The 15,936-nt window shown below is 39.4% G+C and overlaps 1 protein-coding gene across 5 annotated transcripts in view; it reads right to left on the minus strand.

The window, feature by feature from the left end:
- Positions 1-15,936, minus strand: part of PCDH15 (protocadherin related 15) — an 872,980-nt gene that overhangs the window by 215,849 nt on the left and 641,195 nt on the right. For all 5 annotated transcript variants that reach the window (XM_075759010.1, XM_075759011.1, XM_075759007.1 and 2 more), the window contains one exon: positions 3,696-3,804. In XM_075759010.1, the coding sequence (XP_075615125.1) occupies positions 3,696-3,804 (109 nt within the window). The remainder of the gene's footprint in view (positions 1-3,695; positions 3,805-15,936) is intronic.

Here is a 15,936-nt window from a genome sequence, read left to right on the forward strand (position 1 = left end):
GGATTATTTTTTCTATTACACCACCAACATAAATGCAGAGTTTCTAGCTCCAAGTCCTCCCTCCCCTTCCCCCTCTTAATTTCAACTCCTAATTAACTGATCTAATTTTTTTAAGAGCACGAGGCATCCAGCAGGAGCTCCGAGCTTTTGGCAGGTAACAGATTACTGTAGTCTTAGGAAGCTGCACATCACAAGGGCTGATGCTGAAGCTAAGAAAAATCAAGAAATGAATGACTAAATGTAAAAGTAAAAACCAAAATGTTCCCTGAAGGAGAGCAAATATGCAGGTGAGGATGGAGAAGGCTGTAAGAGGCACAAAGCAGGGAAGAAGCAGCTAATAGTCTGTAAGGATGCCAGGAAAGAATCCAAGGAAAAACAGGTAAAGGAGGAAAAGACAACAAGGAAGATGATCAGGAAAATAAAGATTAGAGTATAACAGATCCGGATTGCCTGAATCCTAACAGATGATGCCTGCTCAGCTGCCGCCTACCACAGGAAGAGTCCAAACTCCAGGATACCTTAAATTCTGAAAGTAAAGTTTTCCAAGAACAGAGATAGCTGCTTCTGCATACACAAAAGTATTTGCATTTTGACAGAGCAGCTAACACTCAGTCCACACTGTTGCCTGGTTTGCTTCAGGAAAGGAGGAATTTCCTACTGCAACTGTAACTATGTGTCTTCAAAATGTGTCATTGCGTATTACAGACAAGCACTTCTGGCCGGAGAACTGTTCACACCACCCCTACGCTGCCAGTGTCTCACGAGTCCTACCTGCAAAAAGATGTAACTCATGAAAAGCAGAGAGGTCTAAAGCTCTACGGATGAGCTCCAAGACTTCTGCCTCCAGAAATTCATCTGGTCTGCATGCTTGCAGAGGTCTAGGGTATCAAAAGGTGGTGGGCCAGCACGCACTGGCGGGTAGGTAAGCACCCTTGAGAAAGGGGGACAGAGCATGAAGGTGGCACGTGGTTTCTTTTCCGCACTTGAGCACATGGAGATGATATTGCACCATCCACAGCAAAAATGAGCACTGAATGCTCAACAGGCGTCTGGTTACACTCTTTTGGCCCAGGCAACAGAAACAGAGAGCTGACAGCCCAGGAGGGAACGTGATCTATTCTGTCTTGATGATCTTACAGCAGAGGGGAATATCCACAAGGTGTACAGCACTTGTAGGTTTGCTTTTCTTGGGGCCAGAAGAGGACTTTTGTGGGACATTTGCCTGCTAGACAAATGTGTCAATGAGCTCACAGGACTGGAGAGAAACCCCTGAAAATGTGGGGTTTCGGCTCTTCATTTAAATAACAAATAGAACACTTAATTGTTCAAAACTGGCAGCAGAAATCAGAGAGACAGTTCCAGGGTGAAAACCAGAAGCTGATGATTTAAAGGAAAAATTGACTTTTCCCAAGAAGCAGTCCCAGAGAAAAGAAAGCCTTAAAAATACCAACAAAAATAGCCAAGGGAAAACCTTCAAACAGGGCTGAACAATAAATACCAGAGTAGCACAGGGCTGTGATGCATTTACCACTAAGGAAAAAAAAATAGGGTGAGACTTGCAGATTAGAGAAGGTGAGCTGGCTTCTACCTCCTTTTTATTGCACACACCCACTACATGCAAAGGGAGGGGGTGTGCTTACACACTTTCATACACCAGACAATATATGTGGGTCTACTGCAAAGATCCAAATTCAGGAATATTCCTGAAAGTGAAGGATTAAAAAAATTAGTGCATGGAAAAAAACGTCTGAACGTCACATTTCCAAATGTAAACATATCGTGCATTTTATAAGGAATTAAATATTACAGTATGGCTGCAGTTCAATCCTCTTCACTGAAGTACTTTACTGTACTTTGGAAGGTGGTTCTTCCATCGTGTACTTTAGCCAATACTTTAAATAGAAGACAACAATCCCAGTAGTACTATGCTGCAAGTAGTTCTCTAATCTTAGGATGACCCTCAAAAATATTTAAGACCTGATCTTCTATCATTTTATCAGTACCAGTCCCTAACTACTCAAACAAGTACATTCAGACATCTTGATATATCCTTTGAGAGGACTGCACTCGGAGGTCAGAATGAGAAAGAAAGCAGAAAATAATGGGCTAGTAACATACTTGGGCTATTTCTTCATTTCTCAAGTGCTTTACCCTGAAGTTACCTTTGTCTTCAGCACTGCTATGCTCACGTGAATGCGTACCAAGACTTTCACGGGCATTTATCGTTACCTCATCACGTGAGTCTGACTCCTTTTCAATGAACCGGAGAGGTTCACTCGTATCCTTCTCAGGGGAAAGATCACTACATTTGGCGAAAGCAGCACCGAGGCATTTACCTGAACACTTGGAGGGTAGTTAGCTTGAAAGCATGGTAGGCAGAGATCTTTATGGGCATTTAAGGACGAGGTAAGCCACATCAAGGAGAACTGAGTTATTGCTGCCGTGAAGCCAGGCTTCGTTAAAAGAAACGTGTCTTTACAGTAGATCCTAAAGACACTGCGAAAGATGCGCACATTTCATATGTAACATCCACGGTGCCCAAAGTGTATGCCGGGACTTGCCTTGTACAGGTGTGCAGTGGGAGGAAGAAAGCAGAGTAAAAGAACCACCAACTTAGAATGTAGTTAAATTCAAAATCATTCTCATATTTGTTAAGTAGCTGATTCTCTTACTCTATGGGCATAGTTCAGACCTTCCAGTGTTTAAAAAAAAAAAAAAAAAAAAAAAGAGATCTCCAAAGGTATAAAGAACTACGTTTAGCTCTAAAGTGAGGCAAAAATCCATATAAGGAGAAATATCGGCAAGACCTATTTCCTGTGAAACTATTTAATATTTTCTGAGGTAGAGGCTAAATATAAATAGCACCCTATATATTGACAAAGATGAAGACAGACTTTAAAATCTAAAAAGAAATCCTTTTGAAGACCATGGCCAAAAAAAAAAAAAAAAAAAAAAAGAGATAGTCTTTCCATTGAAAAATCCCCCAAACCAACCAAACTGCTATAATAGATCTTTCGGAATTATTTCTTCGAGGTCACAACAATCATTCAAACATTAAAAGTATCACAGGTTAGTGAAACACATTTTTTAATAAGTTCACTCCTGAAGAATTTTGCATGTTATGCAAACAACTTTAAAAAAAATGGACTAAATGTTGCACTAGGGCATAACTGTCAATAGCAGAATATCGTTTATTTATAAATAAAAATAGTTGACCAGCACAGTCAACTAAACAAACACTAAATTACAAGGGAAAGCATGCAAGCTCACAGGCAGTAAAATTAAAGGCAGATGCAGTAATACCCTTCAAGTTGCTCTGTGCCAGAAGACTTTTGGAATGAGACCTGACCTAATTGCCTTTCTTGAGCATCTTTTATTGCACCCGTGAATGAAAAAATGCATTGCAGCACAGCTATGAGCACAGGCAAGTCTCTCTCGTGTTCCTTGCTGTGGTGCTCCACTTGCTAAATCAGACAATTCTGAATCTAATCTGAAGAAATAATAATAAATAATACAGCCACCTGAAATAAGCTTCTAAATTGCAATTAAACATAAATAGGGAGAACAACGATTTCAAACATCCCACTAATCACAATATGAATTTTTATTAGGTTTCCACTCTCCCAGTCTATTTTTCTGGCTGGTCATACTAAAGCGACTGATTGTGAGTGATAGGAAGAGTAGCAGACACCAACCAACTAGGATGGAATAGAGGATGCCCGGTCGATCAGAAGGAGGCTGGATGTTTCGGTCCTGATCTATGGCTTGTATGGGTGGAGTGACACTGATGGGATTCACACGTGCCTGAAATGAAAAATCAGACAGATTTGAAACAGAAACATTAGAAAGCCAGTAGGCAGATCTTTAGGTTTAACACAAAAACATCCCACTGCAAAGGAGATTTGCTGAAATTGCAGGAGAAAGAGTACTCATATTTAAGAATAGTTACAGCACATGTCCCTTTTAAAAATCAAAATTAGGCAGGCAAGATATGTATTGCTACAGCAATCTCCTTTCTTTTAGATACATTTTACACTACAATAGTATCAAGGAAAGGAAGGTTGCAAATGTTCAAGCAAACGCTTGGCTATGCCACTATAAACAGTCCCTTGAATCGAACATTTCAGATATCATCATAGCAGTGACATACAGCAAATGCTTTAAAATATGAAATAAAACCAAACTGAATTTGAGAATTATTAGGAGCTAGAGTGGCTGTGACACACAACCACATACTGCAAAATAAACTCAAGCCAAGGTACAGACATTTCAAGGATAGGTACCATGTGAAAGGTTTGGATGAACACTGCAGTAATTCAAACCATTTTTCAGAAGTGAAGTGATCTCGCATGCTGAATATGGAAACAGCCAGAAAAACCATTTGCAGGCTTTCACCTTGTTTGGTATTTGTATGCCCAATTCTTTGCCCACCAACTTAAGCATTTCTGTACCTACTAATAGCACTTAGCCCTCACTGCTGCTTTGAATATTTTCTGAAGTTTTCCTGTGTGGTAACACCAGAGCTGCCATCCTCAACTCTTTAAAAAGAACAGTTTCAGTAATCTTGGCTGCTTAATCAACTAGAAACGTAGCTACTCCACGAATGTACGTGCACCAGTCTTTTCCCTCCCCTTGGAACTTTTATTTGTGTGGCCAAAATGTTTAATAAGCTCTATGAAAAAACAGACACCTTTTTCCGGATACAACTAATCCTGGCAGCTTTTGCTTTGGAAAGCCTTAACACTCCATGTTCTGCAAGAGGGAGGTTGAAATTTAGTGTAGGAATAGGAACGAGACAAGTTCGTGCTTGGTCAAGCTTTGGCACAGCCTTCAGCAATCCTCCTGCTGAGATACAGAAGAAATCTGCAAGAGCTTTAGCGATGCCTGTCAATAACCCTAGAGGGAAGAGAGGTGAGCCAGGAGGAGGAGAACAAGATGGGAATGGGTGTAAGGCAGTTTGCAAGAGGGGAAAGTTAATATCCCCTCCTGTAATTTTGGATATGTAGCTACACAGTCATCTGCAACAGCAGAAGCTAATCTGCCCACGGTTTAACCCACCCAGAAGTAATCTCCTACAGGTTACTTAAGTCTGATGAGGCTTCTCCAGGCTCGCGAGCCAGGGCTCGCAGCCACGCGTGGTTACACAGCTCCCGCCTTTGGGTTCAGAGCATCTGCCTACCAACACAGGACTGGCACCTCCACATTTCTGCCTCTCCGCTCGTGGCTTTTTCCACAGTTCCCAACGAGCAGGCGAGGTCCTTCGTCACACGCCTGTTTCCACTTTTGACTCTTTAAAAAATTAAACTCTTAAAAGTGTAATGAGGAAGATGAGCTCAAAATAGGCATAAAGAAAGAGAGAAGAAGATATATTTGACATATGTTTGAATTTTTAAAGTGCTTTAGGACTGCATGAAAGTTGCATGCTGAGAGATAAGATTATGCATAAAACTGTCTAAGACTAAAATGCTATTTTTAAATTTACAAATCAATCCAAGCACTCCCAGACAAATCTACATTATTGTTAAAACCGTACCCACAACAAAAACAGTCTCCTTTGCTAAGGCTAGCTCGGTGTTAGACCCACCATTACAATATTGCAGGTCAAGCTGAAACAGCTGAGTCTATGGTAGAATAACAGCGATGGATCCAGCCTTGTCAATAATGAGCCGTCAGCTGTACCCGACCGCCAAAACTAGACTAAAATAATAATAGTTGGATATATAACTCAAATAGCAAGGATGTGTGCTTTACTTTCCAATTCAGGGAGAAGCATTTAGAAAAACTGAATTTGAAATTAAACAGGTTCTACTGGAACAATAGCTATTTTATCACATGCTGCCACCATTATACTGACTCCTCAGAACCAAAGCAATCAATTGAACAGAAGCAAGTTGTATAAAAAAAACCCAAAGTAGTTTACTACTTATACAGAAATACAAGGAAACTGAGAATGAAAGGCAAAATCTGTTACATTTTTATTCCATATAAGTTGTTTTTCTAAGTACTGTATACACTCTGAAACAGGCTGCTCAAACTAGAAGGTATCATGCAACAAGATCAGTCGCAATTAGGGGATAATTTAAAGGGGGTTTGAATTAAATAGACTGATGTGCCTTGAAGCAAAGCTAAAGGTACCTTCATATTGTTTTAATAATGCATAGATAATGCAAGTATCTTTTTCATTTTAACTTAAATTAGAACTATGAAAACATAACAGTGCCAATGAAGCAGCCATTAAGTACGTTTATGAATTTGTAAAAGCACATGCAGGCTCGTTTCAGAAGGTGTACATACACTTTTGAGGAAAAGTAATTATTTTAAAAATTTGTAGTCAAAACATGCTGTGATCAATAGTAGCAATAGCTATGATCATTACACAGGGATACTTCTTCCTTTCCTGAGTGCTTTAAAATGTAAAAAGCACAAACAGGCGCCCACAATGTTCCCCCGGGTCCTGCTGATGGGGTGCTGCTTGGCAGAAAAGCTGTCAGGGCTCACAGGGCATGAGACAGCTCCCCAGAGCCCATCACCCTGGGACAGGGCCCTAAGTCCTACTCCCAAAACTGCTCTGCATTAGCAGCTATCACTAGAGACCAGCAGACCACAACGATACAACACCCACCTCCGGCCTCACCAGGAGGTTCAGAGAAAAGATGCTCAGCCCTTTGAGGGAGAGGACAGAGTCACCTACAGACAGAAGGCAGCTCCTGACTCAAGCAGAGGAGGTAGAGCCTCCTCGCAGCTCGGCGGAGTGGGCAAACATTACAAAACGGGGTCTGTGACAGCCACCATTGCCTATTAGTTCCAGCACACTTGCAAATGACAGTGATGGGTTGGGGTTTTTGACTCTCAGACTCAAAAGAAAGCTCTGTAAAAAGATAGAAACTCATTAAAAGGAAGGGAAAACGGATTAACGAGCAACTGAAATGTTTGCAGGGCCTGCGACTGCTTAGGGACACTCGGTTGGAGGCCAAGAAAAAGCACATGGCGTTTTTATTGAGACAGGCTTGAGAAAGGGCAAGGCAAGTCAGCACGGCTATGCAGCAGCACAGGGAAGGTTACTCAGAATAGACAGACAGCCTTCAAAAACCAGCCACTTCCAAGTGAAGAACATAAAAGGGTTCATAAGCTCTGGCAGAAGCAGGCGATTAAAAAAACCCAACAAACAAGGAGATTCTGTCAGTTTTAGGGTAAAATATGCAGTAATTTATTTACTTTTCACCATTAGGGAAGACATCTCTCAGTTAGCGGCTTTGGTATTAACAGACTTCCAGGTGCTTCAATATAGCAGAATATATCTTCAGGCAGGCCAAAAAAAACCCCCAATAAACCTTGAACCCAAACCCCAACTTGCAACCGTTATCACAAGTATTAATAAATTTTAGAAAATAAATCCTTCTTCAAACAGAACTGTGACAGGAAGCCTGCCAGGGAGTCTGCAGGGCCAAGAGATGATCAAGGCAAAAAAAAAAAAAAAAAATTTAAAAAGCTCAGAGAGAATAAGGTAGTAGCACAAAACCTAATATTTTTTTTCCTTCTTTTTTGTTCACCATGAAAGGACTCTGATGGGTCCCCCATGCCAGCACCTTCTCCATGCGGGATGCCAACCAGGGTCTGAAAAAAAAAAATCACAGCTTTCCAAGGCATTACGGACTGAACAAGCCAAATGGAGTGCAACATGAAGCCAAGAGCGGATAGGTTTCTAAAGGAAATCAAGAGTGAATCATCTGAACTTGCTGTACTATGTAATTTCCTGCTTAAAAGTGCTTTGGTACCTGAGGAATAGCAGGTGGCAAACATAAGAGCAAAATTAAAAGGGTCCTAGGACAGCCCAGGGGAATACCACCATGAAGCCTGAGGCTTTTACCAGGAAAAATTAGCAGATGCTATAACCGTTAGATATGGCGCCTGCAGACTTCCAGCCAACTTTGACAAGCTCTCTCACAAAATGCTCTTAAGGAAATTTGGCCTTGACAGAAAACGAGCAAAGACCTGTGTATCCATAAATAGTTAGGCTAAGAGACACAAGGCAGAGCGGGAGTAAGCTTTCAGTTCCTGTAGGGAGAGAGGGGAGATCCACAGGGATCTGTGCTAGTACCGGAGCTGCCTGGCTCACTCCAGCATGATGTCAGAAATGTGGAGGAGAGCACAGTAACAAGAGTTACAGATTATACTCAATTATTCAGAGCAAAGAGGATGAGGGTCACTTGCGAAAGACTGCAGTTTTAAGCACTCACGGCCACATACTTAATGAAGTGTCTCAAGTTTTTTCACATTTTCCTTGTATATATTCAGTCCTCTTATGAAAAATACCAACCAAAACTCTCAGTACTCTTACACAGAGAAATCTTTTCCATTACGTTTGGGAGGATGAGGAGTCAAAATGATCCTCCGTTTCAATGAAATCAAACAAGACTTGACTGCTTAGGGACTGTGAGGACAGAGCACTGGGAATCGTCCCCTCAGCTCTTTTCAATAGAAAGATCTCTCATAATTCGTTATGAAATGATCCGTGAATAATAAAATGTTTATTCACAAACATCATGAAACAGTGCCGTTCGCCTACCCCAGTCACAAAATGATACACACTTCAGAAAGCAGCAGCACTGAGTGTCTGTCATGGGAAAGATGACTGGAAATTATCTGAAGTTACTGTTATAAAATCGAAAGGGCTAGTAAAAAAAAAAAAACCAAACAACAAAACAAACCCAACACAATAGCAAATATTCATTCAAATGCTTTGTCTTAATGCATTTAGTGTTGCTGGAAAATGCTTATATTCATTTGCCATGCTCTATTTATGTCTTGCTCTTTGACCTGTGCGGTTAGCCAAAATCTGGCTGCAAATTGTTTCTGTTTAGGAGAGAAACCAATAATGGGGCCAGGTCTGTTTTAAACAATCCTGTTTATTCAGTAGAGAGGCAAAAAGCCACATTTCCCTGGAGAGGAACTGAGCTTCCAGACACTGTACTCCTGCTTACGTCTTTGAACATACTTCAACCACAAAACCTCTTTTTGCTTTTATTCAGGAACTGACTACCACCACCACATCTGAGCCTGGCTCTGATGTTTCCTTCTCTGCTTGCTTTTCTGTTTCAGCACACACACCTTCATAACGCAGTGAAACTCCTTCCATTGATATCTCTATTGCAAATGGTGACATGTGGCTAGAATATAGCTATCTATGCAGGATAACAACATGATAATAAATATTATAATAAAATAATAATGACTGGCAGAAACTTCCCTAGTTTTTCTTACCTGAAAAATATATTAAAAAGTCTAAAGCAAAAGAACTTTAAACTGCAAATCATTGATTAGTCCCAAAACTTGCAAAGGAAGCCATAAAAGACTTTGTATGCATTCATGCAAGAGTGTTTTAGCCTCCCACTAAGGACAGTGAGAAAAAGGAACAACTGATTTTTTACCTTTATTAACATGGCTCTTAATAAATTTAGGATGGCAGTTGCATTCAATAATCCAAACAGTATCTCTAGGAATCTGCATAAACACATGTATTCTTTACACCATCACATGGTGCCTGAAATACAGCATGGAACAGTTAAAAGGAAATTTACAACTCAGATGCAGAATACGTGTTTTGTGCTTAAAGTTATGTATTTTCCAAAGATTTTGCATGCACAGTATTTAAAATTTTAAGTAACATTTTAATATGTCCATGACTGCCAGACTTTCAATAGAAAGATATGTAAAATGTCATGTTTTAATGTAGTAACTCAATTATTTGATTAAAAACTGAAATTGAGGGGTTTTGTCTGCTTACACAGATACTTTTGATTGATTGTTCTAATGACTGTCATCTGCCTGCCTTAGTTTTTAACTCTCCTCACCATCCTCCTCCCCTGAAATTTTTCTCATCCACTTTTTGGGGGTAAAACACTTCTCAGCACTGCACAAAGGCTTTGGAAGATATCAACTTGGACCTTGCATCTCTGGGAAAACACTGCTAATGCTTTAAAACCACCATGTTGCCAAAAAACCCACAGAAGGTTGTTTTTGCTAAATAATGATTAATAAGCAAGATAAAGAAAAGCAAGAAAAGAGCAACTTCATGGAACTCATTTACCTGAACGGAGTACCTTCCTTCCTTTATATGTTCACCTGGAACTCATCTTCCTGATTTTTAAAGCCATGCAGGTCAGAAATACTCTACTTGAAGTAAATGAAATAAAAACCAGTTCAATCTCTTTGGAGTGAGAGCTGAACTTAATGTTGCATATCTACAGTTTTATCCAGAATACAGTGGCTTCATGCATTACTGAACAGTAACTTTTAAGTGACTTAAAATCTCTCAGGTCAACAACACAGTCCTCCCTGTATCTAACACTGTTCTCTCAATATTGTCTGTTTGTTACTAAATAATTACATGTTAGAGTCATGAAATACCAGAACCTAACTGCAAGACTGAGCAACAATTTAGGATTTCAAATTAGCTACCCATGCTGTATCACAGACAGCATTATGCTGAATTCAAGTTGCCAAGGCTTGTTCAAGGCACTGATTCTATCAAGTACTAATCATTAAATGAGAAAAGAAGAAAGCACTGATTGGTATTTGCTATGAGTTACAAGTTTAGAGATTTTTTTTAAAGACAAGGGACCATAATAATTGTTGCACAGCTGATACCGAGGATAGCTCTGCTTAAAAAAAACAAACCACCCACATATCCTTTTTTTTCCATGATCTACCTGAGATGCAAAGCCAAATTTGCCAACCGTATCTATTTATGGAGAACTTCTTCCTCTTAGGGAAGATAAGAAGGAAAAGGGAGGAAATAGCACATTTTTAGAGTTAGAACAATGGTTTTCTGCTGAGAGGGGTTTTTTCTGTTTTTGTTTTTTTTTGCTTATTACCACAAAAATTATTGTGTTCTGAGAAACTGAAACACAAGTTAACCTTTACTGAACTAGGATACTGTCTGGTTTTGAGCAGGTAATTTATTAATAAGAACTGTTTTACATGACTGAAGACAAGAGACCATGAACCAGCCATAGGTTCACCAACTAGGGTGATGCTGCTCTGATGATTCACAACCTCCTCAGGTCCCACCTGCCTGCCCTGAGATGCTCCTGGCAGTCAATGGTCGGGGCCACTACACAGGCAGAAGTGAACACCACCGACTGCTGTAAAAGATAAAATCATACAAAAAGGAAGAGTTCCCACACTTTTGCTTAGATCCCCCAAGGTGAGGTTCCCACCCATAGCGTTCCTATGTCTATTAGCCTGAATGAAATCCACTAACAGAAGGGACAAAAATTACATCTGTAGAATTTATTATTGTATTCAAAAACTGCAAGACATTTTCTACCCACTAAATCACATGGAAGACAAAGTTATTAAGACATACACAAAAACTGCTAAAAACCTTTTTAAAAAAGGAGGAACATCATGCATACGTGCATTACTCCAGGCTGACCAAACCAATATCCATCACAGTACCTTGAGCAACAATCCACCAAAAAAAGAAATGTTCGCTTGCATTAATATTTCAGTCTGCCAATTTGTGGTGGCATTTCTTAGACAGACACATGGTTAATTGACCTTTACCCGATATATGCATTAGTAACATGGCTGTGAAAACCTGTCCTAAATCACACTCTTACCAAATCAACTGATATATTTTAAATTAATTTCCCAAGTCAAAGTAAACCCAGTGTTACCTATTCATTTGTCCTAGAAGCTCTAAGGCACTCGTATACACATACACTATCTGTTTCACAGACACATACAGGACATTTGTAAGATGATTAATACTGAACAGTTAAGCATGTTCTGTAAGGAGTTTAATAAATTGTCTAATATTGAAAAACCCAAAACATCTCCCCAGGCAATTTTCTCTTAGAACATAAGAGCATATATTCAACTGTGAAAAGAACATACCTAATTCCTAAATACTAGCTTATTCTAATTTATATAAACACATTAAAAAATTGGCAAACTGGATTAAATCACTGAAACACACAGGCTATTTCTTGTGTGTGACAATTTACAGTCTCTACTGCTTCGAACTAAACTAAGGAAGATGCATATAATGCTTTCCAACATCCAAATTCTATGAACATACAGATGCAGCATTCTTTTCCCACATGTTTTTGTGTGTATCATGTTGTCTTGTAGAAGTGCTGAGAATTGCACGGTATTTCAGAATGATAATTTTTACTGACAACACAAAATATTCCAAAACAAAACCATGTATTGCTTTTAACCACTATTTCTTCTTGGGTTTCTCTCACAGTGTAAAGCAATATAGATACGTTATTTTACCAGAACAGGGTGGTCAATATTAGTGCAATTAGTTAACACCAGATATCTCATGCTAGCATTTTATACCCTGAAAAGTATTTTTTTTTTTTTTTTTCCCCAGCTTTCCCAGTTAGGAAGCTGCAACTGTGCCCGAAGGACTTCAAACAAAGCCTGGAGGCCTTCAGTGCACATCACGCCCACAGCTTAGTTGATGAATTTACCGATCGAGACAGCAGAACTCTCATCTCCATGCAAACAAGGGTGAGAAGCTTTTTGCTGGATAGAAAGTATTAGTAAGGCAACATACATTATCCCGTGCTGACATCCAGAACCCCTTAAAGCAAGCCCTAAAATATTAAACCAACAAAGTTTTTGATGAATCACTGTGGTTACACTGGTTCTCCTTGTGCTTTCTTGAGAAACACACGAGGTTAGAAAGCAAGCCTTAAATCAGAAATTAGCTAAGTTATATCCATGCCGTGCAGAAATGCATACACTATTGCCAACACACAGTACTAAAACAGCAGGAAGAACTGCAAAACCATTCCAGCATCGTTTCTTGCTGCTGCTTCAGATGCTTTGCCAGTACAAGGGCTGTGACAAAACACTAACGAACACAAATCCATCATAAAGTACTTACTTGCATGTCAGTCAAATGCAGAAAATAGTTCAACAGTTATCCAACCCCAAGTGAAGTAAATCCAAAAAGCAAAAAAAACCCTAGAAAACTATATTGAGCTGAAGATACTACCAAAACCTTGTCAGTAGCTACATCAAGTACGTCACGTCAAATTTCCTATTTGCAGGATCTCACCATTCTCCATCTCTTACTGCCTTCCTATTGATAGCTACAAGTGCCTACAGATGCTCCCTCTGATCAGCGAGCAGCAGTGCCTCGCATCAGTTTACAGAATTTCCCATGCTACTCCTTGAGGGTCAGTGCGGTACAAAGATATACAGGAATACAGGGTGAACGGGATTTTGTGACCCTCCTCTTTGACACAATATAGAAGACCAAATTTCTGGGCTAAGGTCTCAACTGAAAACCAATAAAAAGAGAGGGGAAGAAAACTTGAGGCATAGATTTAAAACACACTGTGAAGCTGAAACACAGAATGGAGAATAAATCCTCTGCAGAAAATTGTTCTGATCAAATTGTCACAGGAGCTAAAGAGATTTATATAGCAACAGTTCGATGCCACGGAAACTGCTCTCCAAGAAAGGGCAAATCTACACGAGGAAACCAACTCCTTCAAAATCTACATTGCTCAACCCTGGAGATCTGCAGCCAATTCACCTAATCTATAGTTCTTACTTGTTTGCAACACTGAACATATATTGGAAGGTTCACGCTCTGTTAAAACAATACTTCTTACCATCAGCGATGCTGCAGTCTAACCGGACTGTGTGAAATGTCCACACTTGATATGAAAATGAAATATGAGCAGCATTCCCAGAGATTAGCTTTGCTGTGTAGCACTTGGGTGAAAGTGTACTAATACCACTAGTAAAATAGGTACTGTGTTGTAACAGTCCACCCAGGGGAACCTAACTATTAACAGCAGATAGTAAAACTGGTATTATGAAATCATTGTTAAAAATTGTTCAGTTCACACACATGTATATGCAGAAAGTAATAGTAACAGGGGTTGACCTGCAAGTTTAAAATAAATCTAACTTTTCTATTTATTTATAAGAAATTCACCTTCATTTCTAAAAGTTACCGATAAAAAGCAACAGCAGGTAATTTCTGCAGTTGACATGTCTGAATCAACCTCTCATGTCTTCTCTGGGGTACAAGCAGTGTTTTACTAACTGGTGGGAAAAACTAAGACAAAAGAGTATCAAAAAGGGACCTGCTTTCTAAATTCGGCACCATACATGTTAAATAGCATTTAGCACCTTATTTGGTTGTTCAGCATAATCCATGGTTGCTGTGTTCTTAGCTTTCTGTTGTGTCCAATGTTTATGCAGTTTACTAAAAGGAAAACTGCAAAATTCAAATATCCTGACAGATCATGTTGTTAACAGAGTAAGCTGCCAAACCCACAATTCTTTTCATTTATTTGTAAAAACAAGCCACCTTTGAGGGGGCAAAAAAAAATACGTTGAAAGAGCAGCAAGATAGCATAACGAATCAGAGCAAAGAGGAAAATAGAGACTATTTTTATCAATGATGTCTTCCACGAACAGCAGGTCCAAAAAAGAACTGAATTTCATCAGGATCTGATCACAGTGCTTACTAAATTGCTTTTTCTGTATCTGACATTGCTTTATAAGAAATGTCTCCAACAGAGAATCTGCGCTGGAGACTAAACAAAATGCATTATGCAATGGGCCTCCTGCCTTGGCGCCCAGGTATAATCTCCTGTGCAATTCAGGCAAAATCAAGAATTATCTGGAGCTTCTACTTGTTCCAATGCAATGACTGTGATTAAAGAACAATGAACACTTCCTTTCTGACATTTCACTTTTTCCCATACAAACTATTAAGCCTATTTCCTTGATTATCTTTCTAATTCTTCATGGTAAGTTTCCTATTATTGTGATTTCTGTTCAGGATTCAGAATGAGACAACAACGGCTGCAGAAAAGCAAGTTGTAAAACCCAAGACAAGTGCACCTACTTCTGCCTGACGCAGACTCATAAAAAACAGAAAATAAAGATCAGTGTAATGAGTTAAAGATTTTTTTTCTCCATTTCTAAGAGTAATTTCATTACAATACAAAAGTCTGTGAAGCATTAATCTGATTTTGTTTTCTTTCAAATGCACATTTCTCTCAGAGGTGAAGAAGGAATATAGTTGTCAGCTGTGTCAACAGTTGCCAATTTCAGCTGAGTTTGCAAACAATCTTACTTGATACTGTTAAGGATGTTAAGGCTGATGGCTTCTTTATGCCTTTAGAAAGATTAGCCACAATATAATATACTAGAAAAGGCACGAGAAGGTATGATCAAAGGTATGACCAAAAGCAGGGTATAGCCTGGATACAGACAGACTCTGGCTTAGCAAGTACCTTTCAGCCTGAAGAAATGACAAAGAAGAAATATGCAAAAGGTCTGTAAAACTGCGTTACACAGTGTGTGAATAGGTCAATTGCTCACTGTCTCTTCCAAATCAGCAGCTTGGGACCATCTAAACAAATTACCTGGTGGCAGGCTCAAAACATGCAGAACAACAAGGATCTTCACCCAAATACAGTCATGCTATGATGGTCCTTGCTGCAGGCACCGTAAGTGCTAAAGGTTTACCTTGGCTCAAAACCAGACAGGTTCACAGAACAACAAAATGTCTCTACAATCAATTTTTAAGACAGCGCTTCTAACTGCGGTATGGAAGAACCCTTTGGGGAAGGTATAACCCAGTACCACTGGTGGGACCTTTCTTATATTAATTTGCATGAAACTAGACAAAAAAACTCACAATGAAACAGTAATGCATTTAAAATTCAAAAAAATAAACTAAACAGAAATGAATAGGTTGATATTTCACCCAGATCCTCTGCCTCTGGACTGATTAATTTTACACACAGATTTTATTAAGATAATGATGCTGCTTTAGCTTTTTATTTACTCATTTAGTATCTTCCTTCAGAGAACTTTGCTTTGGTAGAGCCATTTTCTCACCCAGAGGAATGAACAAAGTCAAAAGCCTCGAAGCAGAGGAACTTT

The sequence above is a fragment of the Balearica regulorum genome, chromosome 7, assembly GCF_011004875.1.
Source record: "Balearica regulorum gibbericeps isolate bBalReg1 chromosome 7, bBalReg1.pri, whole genome shotgun sequence".
Classification (NCBI taxonomy): Eukaryota; Metazoa; Chordata; class Aves; order Gruiformes; family Gruidae; genus Balearica; species Balearica regulorum.